Genomic DNA, 22,203 nt, shown 5'->3' with positions numbered 1-22,203 from the left:
GTAGCAAAAAATTCCTTATAGTTTGGCCTGGAGCTTCCAATCTTCACCTCGAGCCTTGATTAATCTGAGATTCTGCCTCCTCTGCAAATTCTTCACTTCTTATTCTCCTCCTCCTGCAATCTTCTCCGGCAAGACAACCTCGAAAACTAGATTCTCTCCGCTTTCAAATGGCACCAATTTCACTAAATTTGCTCATGCCAATTGCTGAAACCATACTTTTGAAGTTCCTCTTCCTTTTAATCTTTCTGATGCCTCCTGAGTTCAAGGATTAAACCGTCATGTCACCCCCACATTTAGTGCCTCCAGCCAAAGCCAATAAATGAGCTTCCTCATTTAATATGTTTTTCTTTTTCTTTCTTCACAACTCCTATAAATAAACATAGATTTCTAATTGTTAAGTATTTAATATAACATTCCCTTGACTAGACATGCTTATCTAGGAAACTTAGAGTTTGGGGTTTACAGAAAGTGGCGCTGATGAAGGGTGTCCTGAGATTTGGGAAGAAGAGTAAGCTAAGTCCATGTTTTGTAGGGCCATTTGATATTTTGGAGCGAGTTTGGAGTTTATAGAAAGTGGCGCCGATGAAGGGTGTCTTAAGATTCGGGAAGAAGGGCAAGCTAAGGTCGCTTTTTGTAGGGCCATTCGAGATTTTGGAGCAGGTCGGTTCTGTGGCTTACCATTTGGCCTTGCCATCGTCCCTCTCCACGGTCCATAATGTATTTCATGTCTCCATTTTGAGGAAGTATTTAATGGACCCATCGCATATGGTGGACTTTGAGCCCTTGCAATTGAATGAAAACTTGAGTTACAAGAAGAAGCCCGTGCAAGTTGTGGCCAGGGAGGTGAAAGTTTTGTGCAGCAAGGAGGTGTCACTGGTGAAGGTTCTGTGGCAGAATCATCAGTTTGAGGAAGCTACTTGGGAGCAAAAGGACAAGATGAGAACACTGCTTCCAGAGCTCTTTCAGGATTAAAACTTTCGAGGACGAAAGTTTATTAAAGGGGGGAAGAGTGTAACGCTCCAAGGGGGAGAAAAAAAAGGGGAAAAAAACAAAAAAGAAGGGCAATGGTTGGCTATTTTGAGAATAAGGAGTTAGGGTTTTAAAAATGGGGGGGGGGGGGGGGGGGGGGGGGGGGGCTTGGGTTGTGTGTAAAAAAAAAAAAAAAAAAATTCTTTTTCTTTTCTTCTTCTTATTCCTCCTCCAGCGCCCCCCCTTATTTTCTTTTATTTTTTTTACTCCAGTCGTTATGAGTCTTCCGATCCGCCCGCCGCTCGACCTGACGCAGGTCGTCCGTCCGAGCTGCGTGAGCCCCTTCCACGGTCGCTCAAGCCACATATCCCAGCCGCGACCTGCTCCTCTTCCGCGCCACCTAGCCGAAGCTTGATCTCCGACGCGGCAACGACGCCTCCTCCGCTGCTCGATCGTGGGCCTCCCAACGCGATCATCTTCATCGTCAATTACGCCGCCGTCGACCGTGGGTTCCAGCCACACCGAAGTTTTTTTTTTCCCTTCCAGCGCCATTCTCTATCCACCGTTTGTCATCAGCCGAGTGGTCTGTTGGGGGTAAGTTGTTGTCACTGTTTTGTTGGCAGCTCAATGTCATTTAGGGATTCTTGGGCCTAAGTTAACGTTCACTTATGATTTTTGCTTTTGGTTTCAGGAGTGTGTGTCGGTAAAGGAAGTCCTCGAGCGGAGTAGGGTCTTGTTTTAGACAGTGGGTTATCCTGAGGTAAGTGGTTTACTGCTGGTTGCCCTAGGATGTTGTTAGGCCTGTGAAACTGTGATGAAACCTGCTATGGGTTTTGTGCTGAATTCGATGTGTTGAATTTGAAGTATTCTTGCTGTGATGAATTTGGATGTAAGGATTAAAGGATACTGTGATAAGGTTGAAGCATGGATATAATGTGTTAAGGCTAGTTACATAATGTGTTAAGGCTTGATGTTGAGTACTAACGTATGAGTTATGTGTACGAGTTATGGGTAAGTATTGATGTATGGGTCATGAGTAGACTGAAACAGTTGATTGAAATATGGGGAACAATGTTAAAGTTTAATGTTGAGTCATGACCTTGATTGCATGCTTATGTTTAATTATGTACTGGATGTTTGTAAGCTTATGTCCATAGAAGATTTTAGTGATTGTTAGTGTACCATTGGGCCATGCACATCGCATGTGTGAGCCTTTGGGCCACACCCTATGTTTATGTACGGTATCCTTTTTGGGATCACCACTTGTAATTATGCAGTGACCTTTGAGTCATTACTTATGAAAGTGTGCCTTCGGGTTCGCCCCTTATGCATATGCCTATGCCTATGTTTATGATGCCTTTGGGCATTTTTGGTCCAATGGATAAACTAATATGTCATTGAGTGGGCCCAGTAATGAGCCACTTACTGAGTATATTTTTTTATACTCACCCTTTTCTCTCTCTATTTTTCAGATAAGAGTAATGACAGACTGACGCATGACAAGAGAGATCCGTGACCTGGCCATTAGGATGTTTCACTACTTCTGCATATAGTATTATATTCTGAATTCTGGTTTAGGAGTTAGGCATCTTTCACTTTTATGCAAAATATATCAATTTTATTATTTAATTTCAAACAGTTGTTTTAGTAGAAGTTAGGGGTACCCCACCTAGTAAATTATTTTATTTTATTTTGCTTTAGTTTTATTCATTATTATTTAATTATGTTTTTCCATCGTTGCTCGTTTGAGCATTATTAAATAAAATCTTGGCTCTTTAATTTGATGATTTAAAAGACATTGTACAAATGAGTCCATGCATGCATGAAGTAGCATCCTAGAATATTCTAGGGAACTAGGGTCGTTACAAATTGCCTGAGTGGATATTTATTGAAAGAAGAATATCAAAATAATCCAATATGTTCGTGTGTTTTTATAACGAAATCACAATTAAGATTTGATATTATAACTGTATATGTTGATGATTTAAATATAATTGGAACTCCTGAAAAGTTTTCAAAGGCAATAGAGCATCTTAAGAAATGATTTAAGATGAAAGATATCGGAAAAACAAATATTTTTCATTGGTTTGCAAATTGAGCATATAGCAAATGAGATATTTATCCATCAGTCAACTTAAACGGAAAAACTTTTGAAAAGTTTTTAAATGGACAAAACACATCTATTGAACATTCCAATGGAAGTTCGTTCACTAGATGTGAAAAAAAAAAGTATTTTGATGTTGGGATAATGAAAAATAACTTATTGGTCCTGAAGTACCATATCTTAGTACAATTGGTGCACTTATGTATCTTGCTAATAATATATTGTCAGGTATTGCATTTTTAGTAAATTTATTAGCTAGATATAGTTCTTCTCCAGCGAAAATACATTGGAATGAAGTTACGCATATACTTCGTTATCTCCAAGAACTATCGATATGAGTTTGTTTTATTAAAAAAAAATCAATTTTTAATATTGTTGGTTATGCAGATTATGAATATTTATTTGATCTACACAAAACTAGATCTCAAACAGGTTATCTATTCATATGTAGAGGAATTGTTATATCATGACGATCAATAAAACATACCATAATTGTTAATTTCTCAAATCATGCTGAAATTATTGCAATTCACGAGGTAAGTCGTGAATGTGCATGGCCAAGATCAATAATTCAACACATTTGTAGAACACGTGGTTTGTCTTCTAGTAAAATTCTTCTAGCAATATTATACAAAGACAACACAACATGCATAACCCAGATTAAAAGAGATTGAACAAAACACATTTCACCAAATCTTTTATACACTCATGATTTTAAAGAAAATGACACGACAAATTTGTTTGAAGGATAACCTATTAGACTTATTTAAAAAATCATCACCAACTGTAACATTTGAAAAATTGGTACGTAATATTAGAATGAAGCGCCTCAGAGATATATGTAATGTTTTCATGAAAAGAGTAAATATATTGTATTATTTAGAAGCATTAGGTTATATGAAATATGTATTTTTTTTCCCCTTTCACTAGGTTTTTTTCCTACTAAGGTTTTAATGAGACATATTTCATATATATGTATGAGCATCTAAGAGGGAGTATTATAAATATTATAAAAATAGATGAAGCAATGTGTCAATTTTCATGTTGTCCACGTGTTTTGTAATTATTGATGCTTGGTGTGCATGTTGCAACTTATCCTTCCTGCCAATTGCCTATAAATAGTGGCGTTTGGTGGTTTTAAATAACACACAATATTGATGAGAAGTTCCACTTCAAACTTCCATTTTAATATTTTTTATTTACACAATTTCTCATATTTCTCACATTATATTATATTTTTTTCATATCTATGCCTCAATTTCACGACAGTTATAAACACATATCTATTTCAAAATTTTGTGGACTAAAAAGGTAATATTCTCGTATTCTTTTAATTTAAAATATAACAGGATTATTAATTTTTTTTAAATATTTTAAACATATTCTTACAACTAACATATCGTTTAGTAACAATCTTATTTTTAATTTTTAAAATTAAGACTAATTAATATTTCTCCTACCTCTAAATTAAGTTCTTTTGAATTGATATGTATTTTCTACCCATATTTTTAAAAATCAAATCAGTTTCTAAAAAATAAAAAATTATTATTTTTAAAATTCGACCAAAAATTCAATATTAAACTTACTAAAAATGTAAATCATGATAAAAAATTGAAAAAATAGAGTTAATTTTTTTAAAAAATCAATAACAACAAACGAAATAATTATTGAGGTCTAAAACGATATATTTTAAAAAATCAATCTATCAAATACACATATTTTTTAAATTTCGAGACAAAAAATGATGCTAGTATGAATATAACTAAACTTATTTATTCCATCAACTTTTAGATCTGGGTTTCGATTCAGATCACTTCACAAATAGTAAAAAAAAAAAAAGAAAAAAAAACTTAAAAAATATATTAAAAAAAAGAAAAAACATATAGATGGAGGTCACCGATAACCACGCCACGAGGACCGCCAGAAGTCGCCCATGCGGGTGGCTTCGCGGCACTGAACAAACGATTCATAGATAGACGTAGACTACACATTGACCCTTTTAACTCCATGGTCTAGTTAGCCACTGACTCTTCCTTCAACGCCTGCCGTCTCCTCTCTCTTCCTTCCTGCAGGCTTTATTTATTCATTTTTCACAATATCTCCCATTTTCTTAATCTCCTCCCGAATCCTTGTCTTCTCATCCCTTGATTCCCTTCCACTTCTCTCCCATGGTGTCCAACTAGCCGGCAACATTCATTCCCTTTCACCCACTCTGCAATGTTGAAGCTATTATCCTCATCTCCTCGCATTTTCATCTTCATCTTCATCTTCATCTGCTCTCCGCCGTTGCTTCCTTCCACCGCTCTTCCCCTCTCCGACTCCGATCTTCTGCTTCTCGCTAACGCTACCCTTCAGTCCAATAATGTATCGGTTCCGAGGAATAAGGAAGGTAGTTTTGCTGACATCATTGATCGTGCTTTGGAGAATGAGTTCAAGGAGAATGACCAGAATGAAGGTTAGTAGATCTTAGATCTTGTTTCTTCACTCGTTTGTGTTAGGGTTTTCGTTAGTTTGATGTAGCAAATTGCGGTTATAGTGCCGAATCCAAGTTAATTGTGGTATGCGGTAGTGTTCAAACGGTTTTCTGTTTGCTACATAAGGCCCTGGGAGTAGGATGAAGTAGATTACTAATTTTTGATCTGGTGTGTTTCAATTTTGTAGATATTAGATACGGAATTTCTTTGCTTAGCAAGAGGATGCTAGTACGAGATTTGTCTGTAATTACGATTGCTGCTGTATGAATTATTCTCTTTATCTGCTTGGTTTGAGCTTTTCAATTTTATTATTTAGATCAACGCCTATCGATCCCGTTTGTTATTTTTATTATTCTATTACTCATGTTTTTTTTTTTTTAATTTTCAAATAATTTGAGAAAGTTGTTCAATACGATCGTTGGTGGTTTCATTATTGCTGCTCGTATGATGTTAATATCTTCTATCTTCTGTTTGAGTAATCTGAGGACTTTTTTCTCTCTTGCATTTCAGCAATTGATGCAGGAAGCTTCAACAACAGTGTAGCAGAGCAGCAGGTTGGTAGTGATGTGTTTTGTTAATGTAGTAACCATTATTTTTAAGAACTTTTGAGCACAACATGTTAAATATGGATTTTATTCGCATTTTGAATGAGTGAAATTAACTATTTCAAACATACGGGCACAATAATGTGCTGATTTGGCCCTCATTGATTGGCGTTGTTAATCAGGCAACTCTGGAGACTGTGGCAAGGGTAAAGTCAAAGAAAAATGATACGAAAGAGGAAAAGTATATGCCTCTTACTTTAGTATTACATTTCACTTTCAGGCCATGCTACTGGATTAAGCGTGCACTTCCTTAAACATTTGTGTTTCTAATTTAGGTTTCAGCTTCAAAACGTTTTCAATTTGGACAGTGATAATAGAGCTGAAGATACTCCTACATTGATTGATCGAAAGGTATAGGTATTTCATTTTATGTATTTTGTGCCAGATGTTCATTTTGTGCTCGGAGGTAGCTGAAACCTTTTTTTCCTTCTTTTTCCCAGGACAACGTCTTTATAATATCTAACTTCAAGTCTAAATATCCAGTGCTACAATTAGACTTGAGGTATGCTTTTATTTGATACAATTGTTTCTCAATTAATGACTGATATTAACTTCTGATTTTATGAGTTGACAGATTGATCTCTGATTTGGTAATCGTAATTGTCTCTGCAACTTGTGGTGGCATTGCCTTCGCATGTGCTGGACAACCAGTATGATTACTTTTTACCTAAGCTATTTGATTGTGAATAACAAGTCTAGGATGTGATCTGATTTCCATGATATAGACAATCCAATATATATGTAACCTGTGTTATATTTTATCAGGTTATAACTGGATACCTTCTAGCAGGATCTATTATTGGACCTGGAGGGTTTAACTTTGTCAGTGAAATGGTTCAGGTACGTTGCTCCTGAAGCTATCATTTATGGTTTTTCCTGGGCTCTTTTTTCCTCTTCCCAAAAATTGGAAGATAACAATTACATTTGGCATGTTATTTTGGGTGCATGTCCACTCTATATGTTTTATACTTGTCTTCAAGTAGCTCATCTGAGAAGATTAGGTGCAGAGTTCTTATCTCTTCATGAGATCTTCTCAGATGTATAGTATAATAAGTACCCATCCCTCTAGTCTTATTTGTGTGTGTGTGTGTGTTTTAACTCCAATGAATTTGTTTCATATCCATAGTTCAAATGGCGAGCAATGAATTATGAACCAGTAGAGAAATATCTCTCTCTCTCTCTCTCTCTCTCTCTCTCTATATATATATATATATTTATATATATATATATATGTTTAATATTGTTTACTTATTGATCCTAACCAACAGGTCATGGTAAAAGAATAATATATGGATTTTGAATTATTTTCTAGAATGCACGAGAAAGTGGAAGCTAATTATTTTTGTGTGCATTGGCCTTTTAACCAAATTTCTTTAAGTTGATTCTAATCTGTTAGGTCTATCGGCAGGGGTCAATTAGTCATTAGATGATTAGTTGTTATGAAAAGTTTGTTATAAAAAGCATGAGTTAGGGAAGTTGGTATTTTCCATTAAAGAACAAACATTTTTAAATTTTTTATTTTTTATTTTTAATTGAAGAGAGGTAGCCGTCTCAAAAGATATCACTCTGGCACTATCTTTCTGGATTTTACTTCTCTGACGTTGTTTTATTTATGAAAATCATTCTGTTATAAATGCATGCAAAATGTATTTGTTTCTTGTGATGGTTATTGAGAGAGAAAAAAAGACGTTTGTGTTGATTTATTTTCATGTGGCCTTTACCAACAACCGCGTCCTTTCTTTCATCCTCAAGTTCCTTCTTATTGATTTCTGTGATTAGGTTGAAACGGTAGCTCAATTTGGTGTAATTTTTCTTCTTTTTGCACTGGGTTTGGAGTTTTCAACAGCTAAGGTCAGTCTTATTTCCATTGAAGGTCATTCATAGATGTTTATAAAATCACAATACATTTGCTAAGCCCAATGCTATGTTTTAGCTTCGAGTTGTTCGTGCCGTTGCTGTTCTTGGTGGTCTGCTCCAAATTTTCCTGTTTATGTGCCTCAGTGGGATCACAGCCTCGGTAATAACTAGTGCTTCTATGTATTATTTCCTTTTTCCTATTAGCAGCAAATTCAGATGATCTTGTGTTGTTGACTATCCTACTTTTTGCCTGTTGAGTCAATTAATTTGGATCCTGCTCTATGCATTGGTTCTAACGCTTACCTTCACTATTGTGTTGTTGACGGTGTGAATCACGATACGTTTGGCGTTCTTGTATTGTCGCCCCCTATTTTTCTAATGCTCACCACTCATAGGACTCGTTTCCTTCACTTTAACTACATTGGTTGTGAATCTTTTCCTTTTTTGGCAGTCATGTGGTGGGAGTGCTTCTGAAGGAGTTTTTGTTGGAGCATTCCTATCAATGTCCTCAACAGCAGTGGTAGAATATTGATAACATTTTGAATGCATGTGTAGCAACGTTCACTGGCATGTTTTATGGCCTATGTTCTTGCCTGTATGATAAAATAACTATCGTCTCGAATTGTAGGTGCTGAAGTTTTTGATGGAGAAGAACTCGACTAATGCTCTTCATGGACAAGTCACAATTGGCACCCTTATTTTGCAGGTAGTACTTCTTCTTCTTCTTCTTTTTTTTTTTTTTTGTTTTTTTGTTTTGTTTCTTTTCTTCATGTAATCTTGACCTCTTAAGGAATTTTTTTTTACCTAACCCATAATTTTCCTTGGCTTTGCAGGACTGCGCTGTTGGGTTACTGTTTGCTCTGCTTCCAGTGCTAGGTGGGAATTCTGGTATTCTTCAAGGAGTAATATCCATGAGTAAAGTGTACGTATAAATAGGATTTTTTTTTACACATGAGCATACCTTCAAATCTTGTTATGTTGGCAACTAAACATAGTAGGATCAAATGGTTGTCTCATCTCATGAGAATATTCAAGGTGCTTGCAAGTTGGCTTGTGGACACTTGCGCATTTTAAAAAAATAAAAATAAAATAGTAATTTAAATTCTTGGGCTTAATGCTATTGGAGGTGTTCTTTTCAGAACACTTTAAGAATGGACCGGAGAGTTATCTAAAATGTTTGGAATGAGGGAGGTCTGAGATATTTCTGTTTTGATTACAAACTTGTGGAGCTGAAAGGTTCAGTTTAAGCACCTTTGAGTTTGTGAATGCCATTCCTTCTTGTGAGATAATTGTTTATTACAAAAGTAGAGGGAAATTAGGTGCATAAAACCATATTGTCCATTTACTATCAGAAGCGCATGGAACTAGCTTTTATGCCTTTTGCAAATGGTTGGTCATTAAACTTATTCTTAATAAAGAAGATCAGGAACTAGATTTGTATGACATGTAGATTATGAGAGATTGTGGTGTATGAAACTTTTTTATTTATAAGGTTTTGTAATTCTCAATCAGGTTGGTGATCTTGGTTACTTTTTTGGTTGCTTTGTCAATTTTATCCCGTACATGTATTCCTTGGCTTTTAAAGTTGATGATAAGTCTATCATCACAGGTATGCTTTATTGCATAGATATATTTATTATTCTTGAAATTTATAAACCTGATTTAACAACTGGACAATTGGCAGAAGTTCAGATGCCTTTTCTAATTTATTTTTCTCTGCAGACCAACGAACTCTATCAATTAGCCTCAGTGGCGTTCTGCTTACTTGTAGCATGGGTTAGTATCTACTTTCTTTTTTCAATGTGAGTTTGATTTTATGCATGTGAAGGTGACATACTTTGAATTGTCATCATTTCTATCATTCAGGTTAGTAAGAACTTTATGGATAATAAGAACTTTGTTCTTTTTAATTAAAAACCAAGCTTCCATTTGGAAACATGAAGTTCATATAAGGGCATTTGAGAAGACATCCCACACAAGAGGAACCCTAACCTATAGATTAGTTACAAAAAGCCTTTGAAATTGAAACCAAAACATGAAAACGAACCAGAGACCAAATCTCACTAGGGTCCCTTTCCACCTCTAAGAATCCTACTATTCTACTCACCCCACAAATCCACAAAATAGTACACACCTCTGCAAGTCAGAAAAAGCGACCCTTCGTCCCCACGGGACGGGTTGAAAGCCTCTTTTCATTGAGGGTGCACCTTCCTTTTGTGGGTTGTTTTTTTTGTATGATCTTGTATTTTGTTTTTTTCTCCTTAATGAAAGTGGTTATTCTCATTGAAAAAAAGGAGAGCCCTAACCTACTAAAAAAATGCCCAACGGATTATGACATAAGGCCTTAGAGGCCACTGTTCACTAGGAGGTATTAAACTCAGTGTTTTTCCGAAGAATGCACCAATGACCGTTCAACCCCTAATGATCCTATTATTTGGTTCACACCAAATACATCTTCAAAAAAAATAAAAAATAAAAAAAAATAAAAAAAACAAAAACAAAAAACAAAAAAACAAAAAAACAAAAGAAAAGAGTTTTTCAAAGTACTTTCCCTTTATCCTTTTAAAGGGAGGGAACAACACAACTTCCTCTTATTGTGGCACCTTTTCTTCTTTTTTTTTTTCAAATTACAACTGTTTGAAGTATGCATACTTCGATGGGCATACCATGCCCATGTCTGATGAACTTGTATAATTTTATTGGTCGCAATATGATTGATTGAAGTTATTTTGCATGCACATTTCTTTTATCAACTGTTTTTACAATTTCAGTGTAGTGATAAGTTGGGGCTAAGTCTAGAATTGGGTTCCTTTGCTGCTGGAGTGATGATATCGACAACTGATCTTGCTCAACACACACTTGAACAAGTAAGGCATTCCATACTTTGTTTCGAAAGATGCACGAGTTAATTGTAATGTTACAAAAGCATGATGGTCTGGTCTTATATACACACATATTACATGCATATGAATGTATCATATATATGTGTGTGTGCATGTGTGCTTTAAATGTATGCTTTAGATGGATGGATGGATGTATGTATGTATATAAGGCGTTATTGCTATAGAAGATGTTTATTACTAGTATTTTTGGTGGGGGTTTCAAATGCAGCTTTCAATGGCCTTCAGAAAGTGGTATCACAAGATCTAAAGACTGGCTAATTAAGTTGATAGGAATGGGTGTGAAAAGAAATTAAAAAAAAAAAGGTTGACAGGAATTTGGAAGGGCAAGGTGAAGTTGAATAAGGGAATTTGATTCTTGCACTTCAATATAGACTACATGCTATGATTCTGTTTGAAATGTTTGTTTTTCTGTATCCCAAGACCAGTGTGTTGATTTCTATGGAGTGATTTTATAATTGATTGTCTACAGATAGAGCCTATAAGGAACTTTTTTGCGGCCCTTTTTCTTGCCAGCATTGGAATGCTGATCCACGTTCAATTTTTGTGGAACCATGTTGATATATTACTAGCAGCTGTTATACTGGTGATAATTGTAAAAACAATTGTAATTAGCACAGTGGTGAAGGGGTTTGGGTATAATAACAGGACAGCACTACTGGTAAGGTTATTTTACTATATCCGCCTCCATCCTTTGTTCACGATATGTTATAATTAGTGTTCTCTCTTCTGGATTTTGATTTGTGATGTGTAGGTTGGAATGTCTCTGGCTCAGATAGGAGAATTTGCTTTTGTTCTTCTCAGCCGTGCTTCTAATCTTCATCTAGTTGAGGTCAGTGCCATTATACTGCTTCTCAGGAAAAGCATGAAAAGAGATGCATGTAAGAAATTTTTTTCTCCTGTTAATCATAAATGACAATGCATGATCTCTGAGATCCTTAGGGGCTGTTTGGGTATAGGTTCAGACTTCAGTTTCTTAAGCAAAGACTTTAGTCTGGCCGTGGTGGGTTTAATTTGAGAGTTTAGAAAGTCTGCATTGAAGAAAATTGTGTTTGGTGTACAAGTTTATGAAAACTATATGTTAAACAAAGCATTGGGACTCGAATCTACTCAAGTTTCTCAAAAACAAAATATATTTCTTATTATTCAAATATGACTAAGTCCAAAGTTTTTTTAACAAGAAACAAGCCACTTCATTAAGATAATGAAAGCTGATACAAGTGAAAGAAAGGAAACAAATGCTAGAGCAAAACACTAAAACATAACATAACAAGGATCAACAAGTGCACCAGGACATCTCAACTAGGTTGACACCTCCTTAGCACTCTCATCATCTCCTAACTCTTAAAGCAACGAGGCTTAAACTTAGAACTAAGTTGAAAGAAATCATGCTTGATACACAGGCTTACATCAAATGCGGAACTGAAAGATAAACTTAAAGCCAAAAACTAAGCTATTACAAAATCATGAAAGCGGAAAAATGAAGGCATTCCAATTGAGATTGATGTCTTGAATGGAGAAATCTTTAAATTCTTTTGCAAGGGAGCACCAAGAAGAGGTGTTGAGATGAGCGATATCAAATTTGAGGGGGCTAAGAGATACTTTATCATGAAACACTCTTTGATTCATTTCAAACCATAATTCTGATAACAAAACTTTTACTGTGTTGACCCAAAGTAATCTTGGCTTCTTCTTCAATTTTGGACCGATCAGGAGTTAGAAGCACATTATCCTTAAAATGATCAGGAGTTAGAAGCACATTATCCTTAAAATTAATATCGAAAACCCAGCTAACCTTGAAGCAGTTTAATAAACTAATCCAGCAGTTTTCTGCAAAAACACATTGGAAGAACAGGTGTGAAAGAGATTCTGAACTTACCAAACTTAGAATTTCTTTATAGAAATAATTTTTTTCTTAGAAGTTAGAACTGTTATTTTAATTGACTAGCTTCAAAATAAAGTACTTACTTTCTCCAGGTTGTTTTAAAATGATTGGTCAAAAATAAAATTCTATATATTTGTGATATTTTAATGTGATTAATTTTAAATTAAATTAAATATTGTGAATCAAATACTTCTTTTAATATGGCTAATTTTATCTTAAATATAATTTGTTTTACTATTTTTATTTAATTAAGTTTTAAAATAAAATACCGTTTACTTTTTTTTTACTTATTTTTCTCCTTGCGAAGGTTTACTTTCAGTACTTAATAAGTTACAATAAACTTCTCCAATTGGACAAAAGTGTTGAATAACTGAAAAAATGGAAATATTGTTAAGATCACTCAGTTATGTGTGCTTATCTTTTAAACTATTTAACAATATCAGTGATACAGAAATTTGGTGGTGTGCGTAACCCCAACCTCAGGAGCATTTATACTACCCAGTTAGGGCTTTAAACACCTCCATTATTTCTTTCTAGGAGTTCCAAATATACTTATCTTTTAAACTATTGTTACTTACACAATAAATGAAATATATATATATATATACACATGCTGGATACTGATATTATGAAAATTTTCAGGGGAAACTGTATCTATTGCTTATTGGGACCACAGCTCTCAGTCTGGTGAGATGTAATTCATTTCTGCATGTGTGTGTGTGTGTGTGTGTATGTATGATGGCTTCATAGGTGTCATTCGTATGCTGCTGTAATAATCTATTACATTAGATTTCTTTTCTCAGCATGGTTTCTTATTAGATCTTTTTATTAGCTTATTTGGAGCTATCTGCTATAGTGTTGAGTTTTTTAAGTAACAAATGTACTCAAGAATTATGAATAATTTAGAAATAGTTGAAAGTATGCTGGCTGTTCTCCTATACGTTTGTTAGTTCAATTTGTCCTCAGAAAAACAAGAAATAGTTGAAAGTGATTTCTTCAATATGATTTGACAGAAGGAAGGTATTGTATTGGAAGTTAAGGCTAAAAGGATCAATAATTGCCTAAAAAACTGACTGCCAAAGTAGTTCATTTAAGGAGCCAACTAGGGGGGTGTGGGGGGCAAAAAATACAATGCCACAGATATACTCGGAAGAGTTATGACTTCTCAGTTTTCAAGAAGATTTTTGCGTTTCTTTCCTTCCATATAAATCACTAATAGTACTTATGGTGTTTGTTTTCCCAAAGCACTCTAGCTTTATCCTTGAGCCATGAACCAATCTAGATCTCAGAAAGTTCCGAGGCAGATCTAGAAAATCTTATGTGATTTGTAATACATACGACGTTAATGTTTTTTTGCATGAGCTTGTGTTTCACCATTATATTTATGATCAATCATCTCTAGAAATAAATTTCTGGATGGGGCATTTGTTACAATTTTGTGCAGGTGACAACTCCTTTTCTTTTCAAGCTGATACCTGCTGTTGTACATTTAGGCGTGCTATTGCGGTGGTTCTCTCCAGATAGTCTCGTTGAGGTACAAACATTTTACTTAAATCTAGCTTAATACACCACTATTTTCCTTGAATGTAATCAACTTGAACAAAATTGATCTTCATTTTCCCACGTGATAATTCAGATTGGATTTAAAGGCGACATCATCCGCTCAGACAGCGTAAAGCAGCGTGTTATGTTGATCGTCCAGGGACCTCACGATTCATGACACTGATTTTATGTCAATTGAAAATGAAACATCATTTTCTGCTGAAGAAGTCAAATTCTGGCCAGCTTTTCCCCATGTGCAAGTGAAGTCAATTGAACCACTCTGTATATTTGTTCATGTTTTTCTAGCCATATAAAAGCGTGTCCAGAATCAATCATTTTTTTTGTTACACTTAACTGACCATTAGATATGGAAAAATCAGATTAGAGAGAGTATTAGAGATGGATGACCAGTGAGGAGCCAGTACAATAGAGGAACTACTGTATTTGTCGTCTTCACTATGACCCGATTCTTTGTAAAATGTAATATAGTTTGGATATTTATAATGAAAATGGTACTGCACAAAATAATCACTTTACTTTTTTTGCAGTGTAAATATTGATTTTTACCAAGTTCCCATTTAATATCATCTGATTTCAGCCTTCCGTTGCTACTTCAAGATTCTTCATCAGATGGTCATCAGCAAAAGGGGAAAAAAAAAGCTCCAAGGCTGTAAGTTCATCGATTCCCTAAAAAAGACCATCTAATCCCATCAGTCTAATTGATTGAAAGAATTGGTTATAACCGTAACTTCAATATATTTTTCATTTGACCAACCTAACCAAAATGGGAGGATAGAATGATTAGGCTTCAGAAATAAGTTGAAAATAGAATCTTTTATGCACATATGGTTGCCGTAGAATAAGATTTTTCAACAAGAGATGGAAGAATTTATGTTTATATTTTGGGGATTTCAACTATTTTAACTCTTGTTTTATCTTTTTGGGCGTCTGGATGTTGATGATATAGTTGCAGGGAGTAAATGAGAGAATCCTTTATAGTTGAAATGTCACTATTTCTTAAGATTTTTCTGCAGGAACTGACATGTGCTATTGAATTTAATAGGTTAAAATATCATTTTGATTTTACGCTTTCAATTGTCTTAATTTAGTTCGTCTATTTTCATTAAATCTTAGTGGATATAGTCCTAGTTATTATAGTTGGGTTATAATTATTTATGTTTGGGATGTAGATTACTTTAGTTTGAGTTATAATAATGTGTTTGAGGTTAAATTATTTTAGCTTAGAAGAAAATAGTAAAGACTATAGCATAGAAAAAAATGATGAATGTAAAATAATAAAAACTAGCAAATAGTAAATACTATAACAAATGAGGGTTTTAAAATAGTGTTGACGTTGATAATTGGAAAATATAAAATAGTATTTTGGTTATTATAGTATTAGGATAGTCCTGGTTCTAAACATATCATTTGTCATTCAAATTTAATTTTGAAGTTTTATGTTTTTTTTCTTTAAAATAAATGAAATTTTAATATAGTTTTTTTTTTTGAAAAATCAAGATCAAATTAATATTAGGAACGTAAAAACATTTTGAACATTTGATGTTCAACTTTATAAAGTAGAACATAATATAAAGGAAAGGATTGAAATGATATTTTAACCATTTAACAATTAAAATGTACAATTCTCCATCTCTATTCTCTATCTAAGAACAGCATGGGACTTGTTCCCAATTATTATTATGTGCTTACAACCACAAAAATGTAAACAAACAGACAAATAAATAAATAAATATTAACATGAAAAGATTCTTTCCACATGAAGAGAAATGGTGATAGGTCTGACCTGAAAACAAAAATGGCGATGGTCCACTTTTGCCTGTTTTGTTTGGGCATCCACCCTGTATTCTGTCCTCTACTTTTCAATGGGAATATACCAATTATTTATTTATTTTAATTTAACATCTAATGAAGGTTTCTCTTTTAATCTCAGGCTACTTACTTTCTTGCTAATGCAACAGCTTTGTGGGGAGTAAATATCATGCCACTGGAATTTTCTGAGAAAAAAATGTTATTTAAAAAAAAAATCATTTTTATCGTACTTTTGATATAAATGGATTAAAATACACTTTTGAGTGTTGTAATTTTTTTTTGAAAATGACTTATTTTTTTATTGAACATTTGAATAAAGAAACATGGAAAAATTCAAAATGATTTGCAATCTTGTTCCAAAAATTTTTCTTCGGATTTGGCAAGATTTCAAATTAAAATTGGTTGGATTTTGAATTGATCATTTATCGAAATAGATATTAACTAAAGGAAAAGAAGGGGAAAAAAATCTTTGATCACCAAAATAGACCTCAAGATGGAAGTGTTGTGACAAAATGAAGCTTGGGGTGTGAGATTGTCAGTAGAGAGTGGGAGAAGGGAGAAGAAAGAATCAGGCGGCGATGGCGTGGTTGGAAGTGAAAATTGAAAAAATAAAAGAAGACGAGATTGGCAGTATTCGGCTGTAAATCTATAAATGCCATTCTAGGGTTTATTTTATTTATTTAATATAGATATGTAATAAAATTTGGATAGAAGAAGACGATTACTATTGTTTTTTTCCCTAAAGAATAACAACTATAGGAGTACAATTAATTTTTTCCCCTAAATATCCTAACAATAAATTTTATATTTTATTTACTAACTTAGATTTTGTTGAAGTTGATTGAGTTTCTAATTAAAATAACATTTTCGATTCATTTTGATCCATTGAAATTTAATAAGTTAAAATCATTTCACTCAAATTTTAGATGTCAAACACTTGTTTAGAATAACAATAAAATTATTTTCCAAGTTTTAAATTTACTAAATTGATTTGTTTTGATTAAACGATACATCGATTTATATTTTAATTAAATATCTAATAATTATTAATATAATTCTCTACAGAAGTATGAGGACAAAAGAATAAAATATCATACAAAAAATAAGTTATTACAATAAACGAAGCATTAACATGATAGAAATCATATTGGAAGGTAGGTCAAAACAAACGCATTGTTTTATTATTTATTTATGTTATATAATTTTAATAGTGATAAAAAATAGTAAAACTTAATTAATTATAATTCTTTTATCTACTAAAGACGAAATTAAGTATTTAGTGAAAAATTGAGATTAAAAATGTAAATCTCGAGATCTGGAGACTAAATTGAAACAAAATTCAAATCTCAAATATGAAATTGTAGTATTCTGAAATTTAGAGATTGAATTGAAACGGAATTCAAAACTTAAAAGAACTAATTTGAAATCGAATAGAAACTAAACAAAAGAATGTAGGGACGAAAATGTATTTTTTTCCCCCTAGAGGAAAGAAAGGAAAAGAGGTTAATTATTATAAGGGAGCCTTTTACCCTTGGCTTTATGCACTTTTGCACTTTGCATCATTTTCTGTCCACATTAATTCTTCCCATAGGAAGAAAAAAAGGATCTTTTCTGTTCAATTGTCTTCTTAGTTCTTAGAAAGTTTCCAAGTAGTATTCTTCCAAATTGTGTTAAGAGAGACAAAGTTGAGCCCTGAAAGCTCAATCGTTTTTTTTTAGCCAAGTTGAGATTTTTTTATTTAGTGGCCAGCTTGCTTTTATAAGGACAAAATATTGGAAAACTAAGGGCTTTATTTTATCATACTATAGGGTTTTTTTTTTTTTTTTTTTTTTTTTTTTTTTTTTTTTTAAATTTAAAATTTAAAAATTATTGAAATAATAATAATTAATTTTAAATAAAACTAACAAAATCAAATTCTATTTTTCCAAAATTATAAAATCAAATTAATTTGATGAGGCAATCTATTCACTCAAATTTTACCCACCAACCTTCATGGAAGAAAAAAGAAATATGAGTTCTGTCTTGGTTGCATTTTTTTTTAGGTAATTGTCGAATAAGAATTTATCATATGGAAAATATTTTTTTAAATAAAAATTGAATTGTTTCCATTGTTTTTCTATGTAATAAAAGACGAAATTTAGTATTTAGTAAAATGTATATGTTAGGTTATATTTAATTATTGCCCTTTAAAGAATAAGGCTTAAATATACTTTGGGTTCTTATTTTTTAGCTTTGATTTATTTTGGCTTGTGTACTTTTGAAAAGTTTATTTTAGTCTTTATACATAAATGCTCATTTTTGTCTCTTAAAAAAAATGTTTATTTTAATTTGTTCCTCAAACTTTTAAAAAGGGACTATTTTAGTTTTTAAATATGAAACAAAAATGAAAATGAAAGACCCAAATTGTCACATTTTCAAAGTACATGGACCAAAATGAATATTATGAAAGTATAGGAATAAAAATGAACTAAGGCCAAAAAGTGTAAATACCAAAAGTAGTGATTAAAACAAGAATACATTATTTGTTAAACTCAATTTGAAACATACTTTTAATAATTCAAAATAAGTTTTGATGATATGAAAATTGCATTTAAAGATGTAGAACTAAATATTCGATTTTGAGTGATTAAATAATATGTATTTCGAATTGATTTTATCGATTTCAAAATCACATTCAAACATGCACCAAATGTACTATCCTTCAATAGTTCAGCTAGAGATAGTCATAAATGTTAATAAACAAGGATTAGATACAACCTAACTCTTGTGTTCCCCACATCTCTACCACAAAAAAAAGAAATTAGAAAAAAATTATTTTTAAAAAAAATAAAAATACCATAGACAATATTTTATTGGATTATATTTAGAATGTACCAAGATAAATGCATCCAAAGAAGCACTCAAATTTTTATTGGTATTAATTGGGTTAGCCATTAAAAGAGAGAGAACCCCAACTAGCCTACAAGCAAGACAAAAATTGTATAGTTCTTGCAGAAAAAAAAAAAAAAGAAAAAAGCAGCATATTTTTATAGGGTAGGCCACCTTTGAGTCTTTGACTAAATGACTCCTTTAATTAAGCTCACCAATGCATCAAATTTTAAAACAAATTAATGGGTTTGATTGAATGTTTCAATTCAAACAATTTTGTTTAAGAATATTTTATTTTCGATAATCAATAAAGCCCAACTTGGTTGTGGACAAGTGAGTTTTGATGATACAATAATGACGAACATAAACATATTAGAAAAGAAACATTGTTATTCCACTTCAAAAGTACAAACTATACTAATATTAATATATATATATAATAATGTTCACTGAGCTACTTGTTCAACTGGCTTTGGAGTGGACAAACTTAGCTGCAAATCAGGTGGTTGATGATGATGATGGGTTGTTGTTTGAAAATTGTTGATCATAATTGAGCTTGAAGATTGAAACTTGAAATATGGCTCATCTTCATCATGACCAAACCAATTGCAAAGATTTGATTTGGAAATATTTTGAATTGGAGGATTTGGATTCCCAAAGGAAATATTGGATGAAGGTTGCATATTATTATTGCTTGGTTTCAAATTGCTGATGCCTTTTTCAACCACTTGCACTGTCAATTTGTCCCTTGCTGCAGCAGCCTGTGTCATTCATAATCATAAAACATATTTTTATTTTTATATTTGTTTTTATTTGTAGTAGAGAAAGTCATTTACAATCCCAATGATCAAAACCTAATCATCATTGAATTTGACACCAACCCTCCTACAAAAGGATTCATTCTAAATTACACAACAATAAAAGGACTAAATTGAAACTTTTATACTATGTCTACACCAAGTTAAAAAAAATAATTCAACTAGCTATAGTTGTTATGTTTATTAATTTTTTAGAATTTTATAAAAAATCATAAAGGTTAAATTCTAACCTTTTTTTTAAATCAATATAATTTAATTTTTTATTATTTTTTTATAGTAGAAATAGAAATATTAAGATTCAACATCCGACTCAAAAGGAATACATTTAATTAAATATTTTAATTATTAATTTAGTATCATATATTATATAGATACACATTGATAATTATATTAAACTATGATTGTTGGACTACATCTTCCTTCTTGTATATTATTATTATTGAGAGTAGTTTATGTGTGTTAAATGACTAGTCAATGAAAAAGTAAAGTCTAAGTATACACATACAAATGGGTTATTTAAAATTAATACGATAATGTATATTATTGATTGGAAGAAGAAAAAAAAAAACATTCTTGACGAACTTAAGTTTTCTATGGACAAAATTTGGCTTTGTCTTAGTATTGTTGAAATAAAAAAAAAAAAAAAACTTTTTTTTTTGTTTGTATGAATATTCACTAACTTAGAAATTGGGTTATTCTTCAAAATTCAATCTTGGCACAGCACCAAAATATTCTAGCTAATCCAAGTGAAAAGAGAAAAAATAGAAAGAAAATAGTTGAAGAGATACGAAAAATTAGAGAGTTTTGAGAGGAAAATTTACATCAAAGAGGCTGGGACGACGTTGTTTTCTTTTGTTGAGAGTAGTGAGTCGAAGAAAGTACTTTTGTGCATGACTAGCCACTTGAGTCGGAGTTCTTGTAGTTACAAATTTCCTTGAAATTCCTCTCCAATCTCCTTTTCCAAGCTTTTCTAACCCAACTAGGAACACCCTATGTTCCTCTTCGCTCCATGGAACACCTACTTAAATCACCAAAAACAACTCGAGTAAGTTGATGGATTATAAAAAAATTAACTATATATCTAACACTATAATACTCCTTTGATCACTTTGTACATTAGCTTGAAAGTTTGTAAAAAAAAAAAATCAAATGAGTGGATATCAATATTGATAGAAGAGAAAAAATGACACTACATGAACTCAAACACATAATTTCATATTCGAATACTATGTTAAAATCACTAATCGACCCAAGAATTTAAGTTGATGGATTATAAAAATAATATAAATAATAATAATAATCATACATGACTAACAAAAAAAAAAAAAGAAATAAAGAAGAATAAGAAGGGGATTGTGACACAAATTAGAATGAGGGTTTAAACTTTTGGATTTAACAGTGATTCAACGTACGTATATCAGTTTTGACACAATTAGAAAGAAGAAAGACCGTCTATTTAAGTTTTTAAATTCAGTAGTGAGTCGGTATGTCGATGAATATATATATATATAGTTGAAGAAAAGTACCTTTTTTTCTTTCATGGGCTTTGGTGATAAGGCCATCTGAGAGATACCCAGTTGACAATTTTTCAGAAGAAGAAGAAGAAGATAAAGAAGTAGAAGAAGAAGAAGAAGGCAAAGAATCCAAGCTAATAGTCTTCTTCAACAAAGCAGTTGGTTCATTATGAAGTTGAACTCCAAATAGCTTAAATTTGGTTCCTCTATGATTCTGAGAAGTGCAAGTTCTTGAATTGTGACCCACATTTCCACAGTGTGAGCATTTCCTCACCATTTCTGATCTTTCTCTCTCTACAAAATATTATTCTGATCTCTCTCTCTCTCTCTCTCAAGTCTCAAAGGGAATCTCAATTCTTTCATAATATAATATATAAGGTATAAATGGAGGATTGTTTTGCTTTTATGCATGACCTTAAATTTAAATTAAAGTTAAGGTTTTATCTTAATTAAGAAAGGAAACACATATTCTCCTCCTATGTTTATTTGTTTTATTTTTTTTAAATGTTGTTTAGTGTCGTAAAGAGCAAGTCAAGGGGTGTGTGTGTCTCTCGTTGGATGATTTTTTTAAAAAGATAAAAAATAAAAAACCTTATCCTATAAAGGGCATCTTTTTTCAAACTCGCACATGACCAACGTGAGGTATTTGTCGGATTTCTCGTATCTTTTTATTTTCTTTTTTATTCGTTTTCACTGTTTTTTTTTTACTGCCATTTGTATGTATTCTAAATAGGTTAAATTATATATATATATAACGAAATTTTAAATCACCAAACTATTTTAGATTACTGTCATACCGATTGATCAAAGTCATGATTTGATCTATTCAAACTTTTA

General features: G+C 32.4%; 3 protein-coding genes and 1 long non-coding RNA gene across 5 annotated transcripts; 3 read left to right on the top strand and 1 right to left on the bottom strand.

Moving 5' to 3' along the window:
- Positions 1 to 582: 582 nt before the first annotated feature.
- On the top strand, positions 583 to 972 carry LOC150036490 (uncharacterized). The gene has a single exon (XM_090313143.1). It carries the CDS (start codon positions 583 to 585, stop codon positions 970 to 972), a length of 390 nt encoding a protein of 129 aa, XP_090169269.1.
- Positions 973 to 4,885: 3,913 nt separating this feature from the next.
- KEA6 (K+ efflux antiporter 6) lies at positions 4,886 to 14,872 on the top strand. The gene is made up of 20 exons (XM_039029250.2): positions 4,886 to 5,528; positions 6,058 to 6,101; positions 6,275 to 6,333; positions 6,428 to 6,503; positions 6,593 to 6,654; positions 6,727 to 6,802; positions 6,918 to 6,992; positions 7,932 to 8,003; positions 8,086 to 8,169; positions 8,461 to 8,529; positions 8,638 to 8,715; positions 8,843 to 8,931; positions 9,522 to 9,618; positions 9,732 to 9,785; positions 10,781 to 10,876; positions 11,382 to 11,570; positions 11,664 to 11,741; positions 13,437 to 13,481; positions 14,239 to 14,328; positions 14,431 to 14,872. The coding sequence occupies exons 1-20, from the start codon at positions 5,291 to 5,293 to the stop codon at positions 14,512 to 14,514; spliced, it is 1,755 nt and encodes a 584-aa protein (XP_038885178.1). The 5' UTR covers positions 4,886 to 5,290; the 3' UTR covers positions 14,515 to 14,872.
- A 10-nt stretch (positions 14,873 to 14,882) lies between these two features.
- On the top strand, positions 14,883 to 16,515 carry LOC150036489 (uncharacterized). Its single transcript, XR_016529160.1, has 2 exons — positions 14,883 to 15,006; positions 16,288 to 16,515. It is a non-coding gene; the product is annotated as an uncharacterized LOC150036489 (long non-coding RNA).
- A 2,793-nt stretch (positions 16,516 to 19,308) lies between these two features.
- On the bottom strand, positions 19,309 to 21,839 carry LOC120075239 (putative transcription factor At5g61620). Of its 2 annotated transcripts, none has more exons than XM_039028452.2 (3): positions 21,379 to 21,839; positions 20,674 to 20,870; positions 19,309 to 19,795 (listed from the first exon to the last, which is right to left on the bottom strand). In XM_039028452.2, exons 1-3 carry the CDS (start codon positions 21,641 to 21,643, stop codon positions 19,481 to 19,483), a joined length of 777 nt encoding a protein of 258 aa, XP_038884380.2. In that variant the 5' UTR covers positions 21,644 to 21,839; the 3' UTR covers positions 19,309 to 19,480. The 2 variants fall into 2 exon arrangements, with proteins under 2 accessions (XP_038884380.2, XP_038884378.2); XM_039028450.2 differs by having other exon boundaries at positions 20,674 to 20,873; positions 21,379 to 21,778.
- Positions 21,840 to 22,203: the final 364 nt, after the last annotated feature.

The sequence above is a fragment of the Benincasa hispida genome, chromosome 4 (assembly GCF_027475165.1).
Source record: "Benincasa hispida cultivar pf3 chromosome 4, pf3_genome.v1.1, whole genome shotgun sequence".
Classification (NCBI taxonomy): domain Eukaryota; kingdom Viridiplantae; phylum Streptophyta; class Magnoliopsida; order Cucurbitales; family Cucurbitaceae; genus Benincasa; species Benincasa hispida.
The sequence above is the reverse complement of the archived record's forward strand: the minus strand, read 5'-3'. Positions and strand labels throughout refer to the sequence as shown.

What these genes read in the sequence shown, in the direction of transcription:
- LOC150036490 (XM_090313143.1), top strand. Translation starts at nt 583, where the DNA reads ATGAAGGGTGTCTTAAGATTCGGGAAGAAGGGCAAGCTAAGGTCGCTT.
- KEA6 (XM_039029250.2), top strand. Translation starts at nt 5,291, where the DNA reads ATGTTGAAGCTATTATCCTCATCTCCTCGCATTTTCATCTTCATCTTC. An exon ending in ATAACAGGACAGCACTACTG is followed by an intron (nt 11,571 to 11,663) that starts GTAAGGTTATTT and finishes TGTGATGTGTAG; the next exon opens with GTTGGAATGTCTCTGGCTCA. An exon ending in GGACCACAGCTCTCAGTCTG is followed by an intron (nt 13,482 to 14,238) that starts GTGAGATGTAAT and finishes AATTTTGTGCAG; the next exon opens with GTGACAACTCCTTTTCTTTT.
- LOC120075239 (XM_039028450.2), bottom strand. Translation starts at nt 21,643, where the DNA reads ATGGTGAGGAAATGCTCACACTGTGGAAATGTGGGTCACAATTCAAGA. An exon ending in AGCCCATGAAAGAAAAAAAG is followed by an intron (nt 20,874 to 21,378) that starts GTACTTTTCTTC and finishes TGGTGATTTAAG; the next exon opens with TAGGTGTTCCATGGAGCGAA. An exon ending in GTCGTCCCAGCCTCTTTGAT is followed by an intron (nt 19,796 to 20,673) that starts GTAAATTTTCCT and finishes TGAATGACACAG; the next exon opens with GCTGCTGCAGCAAGGGACAA.